Source organism: Pyxicephalus adspersus, chromosome 2 (assembly GCF_032062135.1).
Source record: "Pyxicephalus adspersus chromosome 2, UCB_Pads_2.0, whole genome shotgun sequence".
In the NCBI taxonomy this organism is placed as follows: Eukaryota; Metazoa; Chordata; class Amphibia; order Anura; family Pyxicephalidae; genus Pyxicephalus; species Pyxicephalus adspersus.
Window position 1 is genome coordinate 116,585,005 of NC_092859.1, and position 15,279 is coordinate 116,600,283.

The 15,279-nt window shown below is 38.8% G+C and overlaps 1 protein-coding gene across 1 annotated transcript in view; it reads right to left on the reverse strand.

Annotated features, from left to right (window-relative positions):
- The window catches only part of SCAPER (S-phase cyclin A associated protein in the ER), a 150,842-nt gene extending 139,950 nt beyond the window's left edge, over positions 1–10,892 (reverse strand). The window contains exons 1-2 of the mRNA XM_072402028.1: positions 10,820–10,892; positions 7,021–7,138 (exon numbers count right to left, since the gene is read on the reverse strand). Of these exons, the coding sequence (XP_072258129.1) occupies positions 7,021–7,138; positions 10,820–10,822 (121 nt within the window). The 5' untranslated portion in view covers positions 10,823–10,892. The remainder of the gene's footprint in view (positions 1–7,020; positions 7,139–10,819) is intronic.
- Positions 10,893–15,279: the final 4,387 nt, after the last annotated feature.

Genomic DNA, 15,279 nt, shown 5'->3' on the forward strand with positions numbered 1-15,279 from the left:
CTTGCAGGCAGGCCATGTGATGGTTTATTCATGGCTGTACAGTACGAAATATTGATTGCCAAGAGATGTATCCCATTTTGTGCATTGATTTTGTATTCTCTTTCCGTGTAACCTGACCACTGACAGCCCCTTGGAAGGAGATGTATTTCCCATAATCAATATGTGACCCAAGTCCGGGGCACAGAGACTATCGTTACTTGCAGAAGTAGAAGCAAAAAACGGAGTCCTTATGATTAATTTTTGCTCATGCTCAAAGTCATGTTTCTGTGCCTTGAAAAATACTTCTATTCCTCATCTCTTTTTTTCTTCTAGCTCTACATACTGGGGAATGGATGTTTTAGTTTAGAATGTGTAGCAGTTCTAGAAGAAATGACAATGATAAGTGGGTTTTTTTTGCTTTTTGTCAAAAGACAACCAGTTATATTCTGAAGGTGGAAACATTATTTACTTAGAATACATTGCATGATGCTGTACAGTGTCCTCCCCAGCCTTTTAGTTGGGCGCACCACCCCACACTTTTCAGTAACTACCCGGCTGTTTTTGGGTGGTTATTGAGGAGATGGGTCACAATATAGGGGCTTCCACCCCCCTACAATTTCTTTCCAACCAATTCTTGGTTGGGCACTGCTGTATTTCAGGACAAACTGTAGATGGCAAATGGTAAATAAATATGACCATTTACACCTCAGAAGACTATTTCAAGGTAGAAGTAAATAGTAAAGCAGGCCACTTTGTATGGCAACAACTTCATGTGCTGTAACCAATAGAAGTGGAAAAGGTTATCCCAAACCCCATGGGGGTTTTTAATGGTATCCGTTGCATGCAGTCAAACTCGTTTATATACTAATAGGTTGTTACATATATAGTGAATGTTGAAAGTGGCATCCCCAAAACAGCACAAATGTTTTTATTTTATATTTTACATTAAAGAAAAAGATTAAAAAGATTAAATTCATGACTTGTAAGATCTTGGGGACATATCAAACAGAAAAAAGGGATTTCAAGTTATTAGATATTGTAAGTAGTGTATCATTGAAAAAGATACATTTTAAAGGTAAATTGTGGGCAGATATAAAAATTAGACCATCAATGCCAAATAGTTGGAGGATTCCCAAATAGTTGGTTCTTAAACATGTAGACTGGATGATTCTTCAGGATAACCGGCACCTCAATGACAATCTAAATGTGTTAAGTTTAGGAACCAACTATTAGGAAAGCCTTCTACTATTTGGCATTGATGTTCCCAGAGCTAGGTGACCACACATGGGATAAATAATGTTGATTAATATATCAGTGTTCCTCCTGATTAAGCCATTTGTGTGAAACATGTAGAGGAACAGTTTTTAATTATGTCAATTTTTTAAGCTTTTTTATAAGTTTTATAAATCACTACTTTATTATAATTATTTATACATAGAGCCAACATATTACACAGCGCTGTACATTAAATAGGGGTTGCAAATGACAGACAGATACAGACAGTGACACAGGAGAAAGGGGAGGACCCTGCTCCAAAGAGCTTACAATCTAGGAAGTGGGAGAAGTAATACACAAAAGGAGGTGGGATATGTAGTGGTTTATATGTCATTTGCTTATTGTATATTTTTGGGTGTTTGATGTATTAATTAAAAAGTATTATTTAATTGTTTCTACCTGAAAAGTCCCAAGAAGGATTTTCGGTCCAATCTTTATTGAGTTGTAGATGTGGTACAATTATTTGGGAACATTGCTTATTAAGATATAAAAATAAGTCAACACAATGACACAAATGAATGCAACTTTATAGGCATGAATACATAATATACATCTTTAAAAAAAACAACCATTGTAAAAAAAACAGTCAGTTTATGTTCATGAAAGAGAAAGCAGAGAGACAGGGGAATGCAATTCTGCTTTTTCTTTCAATGTCCAGTAACAGGCTGGTACAGAAAAAGGGGGATCTGGGCGTGGAGTAAGTGGGTTGAATGATACTAGACTGAAAATATATAGAGGCATGAAAAAGTACAGCAGTGAAAATAGCTAGACTGAAGATGACAACTGCAGCAATAATTGTTTTTGCTATTTCCCTATTTATTTCTATTTTGGCTGGAATTCTGCTTTAAAGAAGGCCTGTGATTTGCTAATTCAGAGCATACCAACAGGTTCCTTTAATCCCCCTCCCCAGCAATAAACTAACGATCAGAGAAAGCAAGAGCACACAGTCTGGCTCTGACAATGAAGTACATGACTACTACTAACTAGTAGGACTGAAGACAAATAATATACTAGCAATACCTGAGAAATTAAACCAGCACACTGGGCAGTCAAGAAACAGGTTAGAAACAAAGGGCTCCGGGTCTAAGTGCACAGCTGATAGGAAGGAGTGCAAAGATACCAAAATCTTAAGGGTAGAAGAAAGGTGTAGAACGTACAGCAGGCCAAATGGTCAAATCAGGCTGAACTTACTAGGTCTATAAACTATCACTTACTCAAAATATAGCTCTACAACAGGTTAATATTTAGATATAAAACCAACATTTTTGGTAAGTGCAGGAAGCTTGTGGTACCGGAGCGTAAATACAATACTGTGCTTGTCTTCAAATTACTTTTAGAATAGATGATAACTTAGATTTAAGATACAAGCTGTATGCAAGGCTTTCATTTCTCACCAAGAATCCACAATCTCACTAAAAATTCCTACCTCTTTCCACACTTTACCCAAATCTATAATTCTAGTGTCATTCACACGCCTTGCACATCCTCTCTTTTACAAAATATAAAAAAAAAATGATCAGAGCAGGCCACCGTCTTCCAAAACTCCTTGGTCAAGTTCTAAGCTCACAGGCCCCTGTAGATGCTTTAGGTTGTGGCCAGGGGTCAGCATCGGTATGACTGCGCTGTGGCTACACAGCACCCTACACGACAAGTCATCCTGCGCAATTCCTTTTTCAGAAATCTGTGTTACAGAAATTATTCTGTAGGATTAGACCAGAGAGCATAGCTTCCCTGTCCCCTCACGCACCTGCACACATTAATGAGCCTTAGGTACCCATGACCCTATCATTGATTCTCTAGTTGTCCTTACATGGACCAGAGCTTAGCAGAGCAGAGCAGGTTAGCAGAGGTTAGGTTTGCAGTGCTAGGTCCCCGGTTCAAATCTCGGCCAGGACATTATCTGCTTTGAGTTTGCAGTTTCTCCCAGTGTTTGCATGGGCTTCTTTCAGGTACTCCAGTTTCCTCCCACATTCCAAAAACACGCAGTTAGGTTAATTGGTTCTCCCCAAAATTTGGCCTTACACTGAATTAAAGACATATGACTATGGTAGGGACATTGGATTGTGAGCCCCTCTGAGGGGCAGGTAGTGACACGACTTTGGTTTTGTGCTGCATAATATGTCGGCGCTGGATAAATACTGTGTTATAATAAGTATTAATAATATTGTGCTGATCCATCTATCACAATTTGACTCTTCACTTAGAGCGTGCTTGCCTACTTTTCCTGCTTGCACACATTATCTTTAATAACAAACTGTTCGCTTGTTACTCAATTTTTTCCCACTCCTTGCCAGGTGCCATTTTATTAAAATAATCAATGTTATTCACATTAATAGGACAGGCAGTAAATATGTGCAAAGAATATTGTACTATGCAATGGATCTGCTTAGGTCTTGTACATCAGGTCAGGTAGCTCCCCTACCAAAAAAATCAGGTATATAACACAATGCAGTCTTGTGGAGGGGGCAGGAAACACAAATATATAAACCTGGGCATCTGTAGCATCACAGCAACAAAATCCTAATGCTTCCACTGAACATAAAATTGTTATGAGCACAGCACCACCTAGTGGCTGAGGAGAGACACACATCCCATACACAATGAAAGGATGGCATTTAAGGTTTTAAAATAAAACTTATTTGAAAGGAATGCACTGAGAAATGATCATTTATAAGTATGTAATAACCATGGTAACTAATTAGATTTCATCTTGCATTGGTTTAGTTTTGCAAAAAATAATTCTGATGGATTGCAGTAGGTTGCTGCACATTGTACATCAGAGGTGTCAAACTCAAATACACAGAGGGCCAAAATTAAAAACATTAGAACAAGTTGCGGGCCAACAATAATAATAACAATATTTTTCTATGAAAATCCAACCATTCAAATTAATGCCTTTAGCAAGGAAATGTACAGCTGAGGGGGAGTGCTGGAAATGCCAGACACAGCCAATGCGGAGCTAAATCCTATGAGTGGCCCGCCGCTGAAACTCCCTCTTCATTGAAATAGCACTGCTACTAAAATTCCTGGCATTATTTGCGTGTATAAAACAGTCCAATGCGGTGCCACACACAGGCAGAGAGGCCGCTGGTCTATAGACGCGAGTGATGTCGGGAATTGTTGTAGCGGCGCTATTTCAATGCAGCGGCGGGTCAGCTGCAGTTATTATTATTACACAGTATTTATATAGCGCCATCATATTACGCAGCGCTGTACAAAGTCCATAGTCATGTCACTAACTGTCCCTCAAGGGAGCTCACAATCTAATGTCCCTACCATAGTCCATAGTCATATGTAATTAATGTAGTCTTTAGTAGCCAGAATGCTAACCCCTGAGCCACCATGCTGCCCAGTTCATATTTAGGATTCCTTTGGGGGGCAAAAAAAAAGGACATCGGGGGCCAGATTTGGCCCCCGGGCCACAGTTTGATACCCCTGTTGTACATCATTCATGTCCCTAGAAGTCTGAATTAGTAAAGACAGTTGTTTTTTGCTCCAAAACATTTTGTTATGAAATTAGTTTGGATATCTAAAGTATCTAGGGTTCTTTTTTTTTTTTTTTTTTTTTATAAAACAGGGATTCTGACATTTACTGGAACAATCCTTAGTGGAGAATCTTCCAGCTCCACATGTTTCAATGGCAGTAACTGATTTTCCACCAGGGAATGTTTCAGTAAATGTCAGATTAACTGCTTTATAAATAGATTGCAAATCGGCAGGTATGTCTGTTTTCTTACAGAAGAGACATACCGGTAGCTTTCCCTTCTACCAGCTTTGTTTTTTTACAAAATGTTCAATTTTATTGAGTTTTTCCAAATAATAAACAAAAAGTAACAACAACAAGTATAAGAAGTTAGCCAAGAAATACAAAGTAATAATTTAACAATAGCCAGGAATAGAAAACATATATATGACTTGTAAAAATTACAGTGTATCACAGATTTCAGTAGAAAGTAGACTACCACAATATAATCCTCGTGGTTAAAAGTTAGCAATAAAACAGAGAAATTCTTTCAATAGGCTTACTATATAAACAGCAGTAAACATATCCAGCAATACAATTGTCTAAACATGAAATTTCTAGGCGAAACGAAAAGAAGGCAAAGAGAATAAAAAGAAAGATGGGGGGAAAGGGAGAAAGTACAAGGAGGATTAAAGTGGAAGGCAATTATATGTGAATGAATTAGAGGAAGTCCCCAAAGTTATTCCAGAGTAAGTAATAGGAGGAGATACATTGCCAGGTCCTAAATGAAGATTAGTAGTTATATGCTTCCCAAGGGGCCCAAATTCTGTGAATTTTTCATATCTATTATATATTCTGGCCGTAAGATGTTCCATAAGCTGCACTTCTTTTATCCTAGCGTAATAGTCCATGATGCCCAGGGGGCAAAATGGATTTCCAGTGTCTAGCAATAAGGCATCTGGCTCCAGTAAGGATGTGACACACTAATTTTCTATTCAGTTTAGTGAGATTAGACGTAGGTAGACCCAGAAAATGGGTAACTACATCAAGTGATACAGGAATTTCCGATATCTCCGAGAGAAAAGTATTGACCTTTATCCAATAAGGCCCTATAAGCGGACATGTCTAGAAAATATGGTATATAGTGCCAATCTCTGTACCACATCTCCTACACACATTGCTAACATTTGGAAAAATAGCTTGCAATTTACTTGGAGTAAGGTACTTAAGGCATAAGTATTTTGTATGCATTTTCTTTATATATAGTGCAGATCAAACTCTTACAGGCCCCATCCCATATGATTCCCCAGATTACCAACCACAGCTCTCTCCCTAGGATAAGTTCCCATTTAAGCGTATAACCATGTTTAACAAAAAGGCATGTTGGTTCAGTATTTAATATCAAGTATATCCCAGAAATAGGCTTCTCAAATTCTGTCATACGAATAAATGACATATTTTAGTAAAAGAATGTGCATAATGTCGTATTTTTAGGTACCCATAAAAGCAAGTATGAGGAAGCTTAAACTTATCCCTTAGCACTCTCTGATTTTTATTTGTAAGGTTTAGTTCTGCTGTAAAGCAGAATTTCATCAAAATGGTTTGCATTAGTTGTCTTTGCCCCCCCAAACCTCTGACTATTCACAAATTATAAATTCAGATCTCTGTTCAAATGACTCGTTTTCCTAGCCGACCCTACATGCAACACACTGCATGTAGATTGTCCTCAAAGTCCCAAAAGGCTTCAGAAGAGTCTATCTGCATGTTCAGCAGTGTGTCAGCAAAGGGCAGCCCAGACCCCGGTATCCTCCACAAATAGTAAAGCAGTTACCTTATTGGAAAAGTACATGTGGTTATTTACCAGGGAGGAACCAAATGAGAGAAAGTCAACTATGTGCTGAAAAGGTCCGCTTTAAGTCATACACAGCAAAATCAAATAGTTCATCAGAAGAATTTAAGCAATGGTAGCCAATCTGTATCTGGAAAACGTGAACATTGATTCAGAAGTGACACACTAATTGGGTTTTCAGCTTTATGAAAAAATATTTAAAGGAACGTCTACCCCCAACTACAGCCATCCAGAACTGCACACTGCAGGTGGTATCTGGTACAGAGTTCCAATACTTCTCAAACACCATTGTTCCTAAGAATACCATAACATTACCATTGGCTGATAAAGTAGTCACAATGCTAATATTAATACACAAGGGCAGAAGACAAAGTAAGGTTGAAGGGACTCATTTAAGGGATCGCTGTTTTAAAGAAAAATGGTTGTCAGTTGTGTCATAAAGGTGCAGCTGTACCTTCACCTTCTTTACTTTCCAAAGGAACACTCCATGCAATCAGGTTTCTGGCAGTACGTCCTTCCTCTGCCACAATTTTTCGGACTTTGTCATGACTGTTAGATCTCTGGAAAGAAGCCTATAAAAAAAAAGATGTATTAGACTTTTTTATGCATGTATAATGCTGTCAGCGTAAGAGCGTTAATAGTTGTAGGGAAATTTTTGCTTTATAAACAAATTTTCACCCAAAGAAACAGGAAAACCACTCTAATAATACAATAATGCATCAGCTACCTGTGTCACTATACCCCTGAAGTTCACAGCCTTCGCCACCTGGCATTCATAGCAAAATGAAGCTTCTTGCCATACCTACATTCATATATAAATAACAACAATTAGCTAGGCTATAGTACATAAACACAATATTGTACTGATTGTGCCCACCTTGCTTTGTGCTTCAGTCAATGGGAGAAAAGCTGCATCTATGCCTGGTTGGGGGGCACCAACCTAAGCAACAAAATGGAGAACTACACATGTATGATATTGCTTTCTTGTGGTAACACTGGTGGAATTTATTTGCCACGAGTTTTACCACAATGCCCATCCAACAGTGCTGCTGTCCATTGTCATAAATCGATTTATTTAATTGAGTGAGGCAGTGAAATGCAGAAGTGCATTATAACAACACATCACACTACATCACATATCAGGCCTGGTTTAATAAAGCTCTCCAAGACTGGAGAGGATAGACTATCATGGGAGAATCTAGCAAACCTGGAATGGACTTCTTCAAAATCCTTTGTTATTAGTTAGCTAATGTCTTCAAGCCTGGACTATTTCCACTCAAGGTTTGCTGGATCACCCAGGTTCTCCCATTATAGTCGATCTTTTCTAAGCCCTGGAGAGCTTTAATAAATCAGGCTTATAGTGTAAACAAACACTAAACATTTTTAAAGTGAACCTGTGAGACCCTAACTGTATGGAAGACATATAGATGTGCCTAGATGAAGGGAAACAAAGCAGACAGAGCTTCCTGGAAGCCCCAAAATCCCGCTATACAAAGCAATGAAAACTTCAACTAGTTGCTGTGATTGGAAGCTGGAGTCTGTCCCCTCTCAGAAAGCCCATAACTATGAAGGACAATTTCATATTACTAGAAATAAAGATTGGGAGTCTGAAATACGCATATTAGACTGCTGGGTGTGTGTGAGAGGCTTGCTGGGTCTGCATCATATACAGATCTATAACACAGGTCAGGTCCATACAGCTTCTAACCTTTTGAATTCTTCCACATATGTAAGCCCTGGGTGTGTAAAAAAATATTTACTAGTTTTTACTGCAATATTAGAGAAGATAAAACAATATCAACTTTTTTCTTCTTTTTTAGCTCCATACAAGTATTCTCACCCATCACATACACCTGTATTGCTCTATCACTGCATTTGTTTTCCCATTGTGAAATAAGTATATACTTTGTAATGGTCCCACTACATGGCCTGAAATATCAGAATGATTCCTTAGTAATATTTTGTCTAGAAAGGCCCTGAAATACATGATTTCTGGTATTCTATCTTGTAATCATGGTGTGATCCCAATCTTTTAATTTTTAGGCTGGCTTTACTAATCCAGTTTTGTAAATAAAGGTTATAACTTTTAAGAAATTCTGTTGCTAGGAAACATTTCTTAGATGCCTGAAAAAATCTCATCGGTTTATCATTTCTGTTATCTTTGTCTTTCCATTGCCTGGCCATAGAAGCAACAATGGTGAAGGCACATCAGGAACTTAACCTGATATATACATTGCTGAAAGGGATGTCAGGGGCCAGGAAATGCAATGTTTTTAAAGTAATATTAATACATGAACAGGAATCTGAGTTGGATTATTTTATTGGTGCTTTCAAGGCAAACCTGGCAGGCAATTAGGGCACAAAACACCAGCATGGCAGGTGAAAATTTGGGTTATGTTGGCAGCTGCACCAACTTGCCTCCCTTTAGGATGACACTTACACCATGGAACCCCCTCCAGACCTGGAACCTGCAGATAATGCTGCACAGAATTATTATTATTATTATTAAACAGGATTTATATAGTGCCAACATATTACGCAGCGCTGTACATTATTACAATATTTCACAATTTTTTTGATACGGTGGTATTGCAGCATGAGTTGTATTGCCAAATACGTCCATATACCCCTAGTAAACGCAATCACTATAATATCTGCTAAGTTTTACCACAACCTTCCTCAACCAGGATTCCTCCAGAGGTTGCTATAGGAGTTCCTTGAGCAATGAGCACTTTGTGATTCTCAGGTCACTTTAGGTTACACCAATGATCATTTTGGCTACCCACTGGCCAGCAATGTAAGAGTTATTCTTCCCACTGACCTTCACACTAACTTAATGTGAGCTATGGATATAATTATAGCCGGGGTTTCCTAGGACCTGAAAGTTGTTTCAAGGGTTCTGCCATGCACAAAAGGTGGAGAAAGGCTGCTGTAACATATTACAATCATAATAAAAATATATATTAAAATATTAGTAACTGTAACATGTAAGTTTTTTATGTTATCAGTTGAGCCACCTTCCCCCTCCACTGATTCATATTTACCAGGACCAGATGAGTGCTGCAGCACCGCATGTCTACATCCAGCAGCCACAAGTCCCCTTATAAATGCAGTGTGGCCCCATAGACCTCTATAGCAGTGGTCGCCAACCTTTCAGACCTCATGGACCACTAAATCCAGACCGTGCATGCGCAGGGAGCCGTGTCTTTCAAAGAGAAAAAACTTCCCCCGAAGGAACGTCATGATGCCAGAACCTGCCCACACTCCCATCATCGCAGGCTCAGACCTACCTGCTAAATTGAGGGGGGGGGGGGCAGTAGTGCAGGGCTGTGGACGCAACAAAAGAGCCACGGACCATTGGTTGGCGACTGCTGCTCTATAGTGCCCGGTCCTGAGGCAGAAGAGCAACCCCAGAGAGGTCTGCACAGGAACAAGCAGATGTATACAGTGTGATGCCGCCATCGGATCCCAGTATTAGTGGAGGGCGGGTGAGATTGGGTCAGGGCAATGGGAGGGGGGCAGTTTGTTGGAAATTAACTTTTTCTTTTATAACACCTTAAACTGCAGAACACAGAATCTCTAGTAAATGCATTTGTAACCCAGTGACAAGAGTGATGAGGAGAATCATGCCACCCACAATGACAGCACTGTGCCCACACTGACTGGTATCACAAAGGGATGGAACTCTATGCATGCCATATGGGATCAGCTGGAGGCTTTGTCATTGTGTTCAGCCAGTCTTACAATTCACACAGCTCTGCTACAATGCAATGGCACCCTATTTAATGTACAGCGCTGCGGAATATGTTGGCGCTATATAAATCCTGTTTAATAAAAATCCTCTATATGTAGTAATGCTTGCACTAAATATATGTGCATATATACATATATAATATCTAGAATACTGGTAAGTCTGTACATTGAAGCTGAAGGAAATCAGATTTAAATCCACACTGAGATACATTTATTATTCTGTAAATCCTGATTTATTATAGCTTTCTACTGCAGACCTGTCAGGGTGACAACAGCAGAGAAGGTGCGCTGGGTCCAGTGATAACCCTACCGCCCTGTGTACACCGCACTGACAGGGCAGAGTGAGGCCCCCACCAGACAGGTAAATACACATGACAAGGCTCTACCTGCCCTCTACAACCAGTGTAGTATTTGTGTCTATATTCTATTAATGGCGCAGTAACAACTCTGGCCACCCATGACCAGCACCAGGTACTTAGCACAGCCCAGACCACCCTTACCATTCGGCCGCCGTAACGTTCCCTCCTCTCCCCGGTGTCACCGGCAACTGACCGGAAAGGCGGGAAGCGCAGGCGCCGGACTCAGGGGGTGTGGTTTGCTAGCAAACGTTAGTCAGTCTCACTACGGAAATAAGATATAATTGGTACACTTTGCGGATATATGACGGGCACGAGGCTTGTGGAAGCCAATCATATTCCAAAGATGGTAAAGGGGGTGTGGCTAGAGTGTTTGTAAGCCGTCGGTGTCATGGTAACTGGAAACGCTGCCCGGAAGCGTCAAACAGGTGGATGTGTTATGCTATAAGCCTTGTGGGTGGTCAGGCGGGTTGTGAAGGAAGCTGACCTGCTCACCTGTTGGCCTTTGTTCCGCTTTACGCAGTGTAAAGCACAAAGTAGATGCATTCAAATAGCTTTAAAACTTTGACCCATTCGCCTGTAAACATTATAACTATTCTGAGAAAAAAATTTTTTTCCTCTCATACATTGTTTCCATTGTTGCATTAAAGTAATATGAATGTTACTCCCACACAGATTATGCATATTGCTACAAATGGGACATGCTCCTTTTTTGTGCATTAGTACACCTTAACGCATACCTAAACTCACCTTACGTACCTTTTATGTTAACCTCCTGGGCGTTACACTGAGGTCTAGATTTCTGTACCAAAAGTGATCCACTGTTTTTCATGAAATTTTTTTTTTAAATTGTAGACCTGTAAAAAAAAAAAAAAAAGGTACAGCACCGCCCCCCAACTATTGGTCGCGTAGGTGATCGAGAATGAATGGGAGCGCAAAGCTGAAAAATGTGCTCATGGGTGCTCCTGCACGAGCATGCGCAGAAGGAGTTCTTTCCTCAAAAGGAGGGAAAAAAGCCAATCTCACGCATGTGCAGTGAGATCGGCAAGTTTTTTCCCCAACTACGTCAACGGATCTGATGCCAGGGTAGGGTGACGTAGTAAGAAGAACCCAGATGAAGAGAAGAAGATGGCGGAGCCTGGAGCGCCGGCCCGAAGACGGATACCGGGTTGACGCGGGACCCGATGGAAGAGACCTCCAGACCCATCGACTGCGCTGTGGGATTGAATTGTGAAATTTTTTTTTTTGTTGCACATTGCACACGCGTGCGTTAATGCATTCTATGGACATTCTGGACCCCATACTAGGTAAACATCTTCCCCCAACATGTTAAAAACTTCTAACATTGTAAAAGTCAAGGTCTTTTAATCAGAGCCTGGTAAGAAAAAGTAGCCCTTGTCCTCCCGATGGCCTTGTCTATGGAAGGAGTAAATAAAGGAAGCAGCAATTATAACAGTTAAAGTAAACTAAATCTTCAATGAGGCGTGTTATGTCTTTTACAGGTTTTGTCTATTTAAATTCCACAGAAAAAATTGGACATTATTTGAAATGTTTATGTTTTATTATTAATAAAACAAAAATAATATTCTAATAAATTCTTATATTCTGAATGACAATTTTTGCCTTTATACTGCACTAAATGCACTAAATGTACTAGAGACGGAAAACAAGGGAGGCGCAACGTGACGTCAGTGTAATATTAAGTTGTGTGAAGCAACCATTGCCGAGCCGTACGCTAAAGTATTGTTTCCACCATTACAACAGTCACCCTGCTCCGCCAATACCGATTCTCATCCCATTGTTTTATTTTATTTGTTTATTTCTCTTTCAGGTAAGTATGACCTTAACTGTGTATTTTCTTCAACAGTTATATGTAATGCCATCAAATAATTTGACTGATAACTGTCATTTCTTGTTTGGTCCTAGATCCGAATGAAATAAACCCATAATGAGTGAGAAAAAGTAGTAACAATAGTAAAACTTCACCTAACCGTGAGCTGATCAATGAATCAGAGGCTCCACAGTCCTCATCAGGCAGCATTAGGAAGATCATTATTTTACAAATGTATTTATCTTTTAAAAAAAATCATATTAATGGTCTGCAGGATTTAAAATTATGCTCCATGAGGTTCGAAAGGTTGGGGACCGCTCCTATAAAACACCAAGGAATTTATTAGTGGTCCCAACTACCCCCAGCCAGCTGGATATGTTATCCAATATTACCAGAGGATGGTAAATAGATGGATAGAGGATGGTAAGTAGATCCATCCTCAGCTCACACAACCAAATGCAGACCATGACAGATCAAATCTTCCAACAATGACATCTGGTCCATTGACTACTGTCACTGAGAGGAATTCCTGTCATTTCATAATACTTCTTGGGGACCAAAAGTGAAGAGAAATCAACAGATACAAAAAGAGACAGGAGTCTATTTCAAAACACAGAAAGCCATTTTGTGCTATACATAACAAGGTGGCTATTGTACATCTCAGGCCTTGGACCTAACAGATTCCTTACTTTAAACTGAATTTAAAGTAATCCAAGTAGCTGAAGTTCCCTGCAATTCAGCACAGCTTTTTTACTTAAGCATTATGGAACATGTCAGGTTCATTTAAAAAAACATTAAAATTACATTATTTATAGTTGTTTTAAATAAGTAAGTGCTAAAACCACAACCATTTGTTTTTATCCTATTGTAGTAATTTCACTTCCTGTTCCTGTAATGCAATAAGAAATGAGGGGATATTTTTTCAAAGTCATTCAAATTCCCATCTAGAAGAGTTGTCATAAGAACCTGAGTTCACATTGTCAGATCTCCCCTCACCTTTTAAAAATGATCGAACAGAAGAACCAATCCCCAGCAAAGACACTAAACACAATAAAGAAGAACAAATAATTGAACCTCTACTTTATCCAAAAAACATCCTTGGGCTCCATTTATAAAGCTGAGAATCTGACATTACCTAATGGGAAGCTTCCAGGTCCATGTGTTTTAATGGCGGTAATTGATTCTCACGAAGGAATGTTTTAGGGAATGTCAGATTCTCTGCTTTATAAATAGAGACCTTTAGATATACTACCAAAAAATGTAATTTTAACTGACTGTAACTGGTGTGCTTTAAAAGTAACTAAACTAAAATATTATATGTATTGTTTTTTTATTCAGGCTTTTTTATTGTATTTTTAGAAACACACACGTCCTGTCCTAGGGTGGCAGACTAAGGTATTTTTGTAAAACCATTGCTATCTAGTCTTCTGTATGATGTTTTGAAAAGGCTAATAAAAGTTTTGGAAATAATTCTACTTGTTGCATATGTGAAATATATAGAAGTAAAATGTGATGAATTTAAATGCTAAAATCCCATCTAAGGCTGGCTGGGTGGCTGTGCTGACGCACATTGAGCAGATATGTTCCACCGTTGTCACTATCAAGAAGGACCTGAGCAATGACATGAAGTTGCCACAGAACACTTGTAAAAATACAGTTGCTGCAAAGAGGTTGGAGACAGTCATCTATAACTGAGATGCAAAAAGTTTGGAAATGTAAAAATAGTGCTTTATGTAAATGAATGTATAGCAAGTGGTTGATGAGTGGTGCTTCCTCCCTCCAGTTTTGCTTAATAAGTCTTCCTCTATCTCTATGGCTTCCCATTACATTAAAAGGAGCTAAAAGAGAAAAGGGATGAGCTCAGCTTTTTCAGTAAAAGTCTAGTTTTGCATATCAATGTAGTTACTCATATCTCTGGCTCTTGGAAATACTTCTTTCACTTATGTGTTCACCATATGCCTAGTCCATATACCATTGGTTTGTGACAGATTTAACATTTTTCATGTTTAATGGATATGGCAAACCTCTAACTTCCATGTCTTATGATGGCAGTGGCGACATTAACTATAAATCTAAATCGGATTATTTCCTTTTAGCTATTAAACATGTCATAACACACAATATTTACAGAATCATCTATTTTCTTACTTACAAAATGAATGTTAGTTCCACGGGAATCTTCTTGGTGTATGTAGCCACTGTACTATCACAGGGCCCGTCAGATGCTGCTCTGTGCATAGCAGATCTGTATGATAAGTATTAGGCTTAGTGAAATATCCCAATTTATTGTACAGCACCGCATAATATGTTGGTGCTTTAAAAATACTACTACACATAAATACTGTTTATTATAATAATTATAATAATATTAATATTGTTATTCTGTTTTTGGTAAATCTTTTACTGTTCAGGCGGCATGCTGGAGCCCTGTAACTTTTTATTCTCCTTCTGATTAACCTGCTCATTCTGAGATGTATTTCAGGCTATAACCTCTGTATGTTAACCCCCAATGATCATTCCTTAGAAAAGGATATTTTTCTTAATGTGATATTTTTTTAAATCTGTCTTATGCAAATACCATGGCTTTTTACTTTAAAGTAATGATTCTACATATGATCATTTCTTTATTTTTTTATTTTACTAATATGCTTTTGGAGTGCCCTCAGAGAAAAAGATTAAACAAAAAAAACAGGGAAAACATGCAATCTTTTTATGTCTGCTGGTGATGAAACAACCACAAACCAAGCTCAATGCAAATACAGCAGCAATGCAA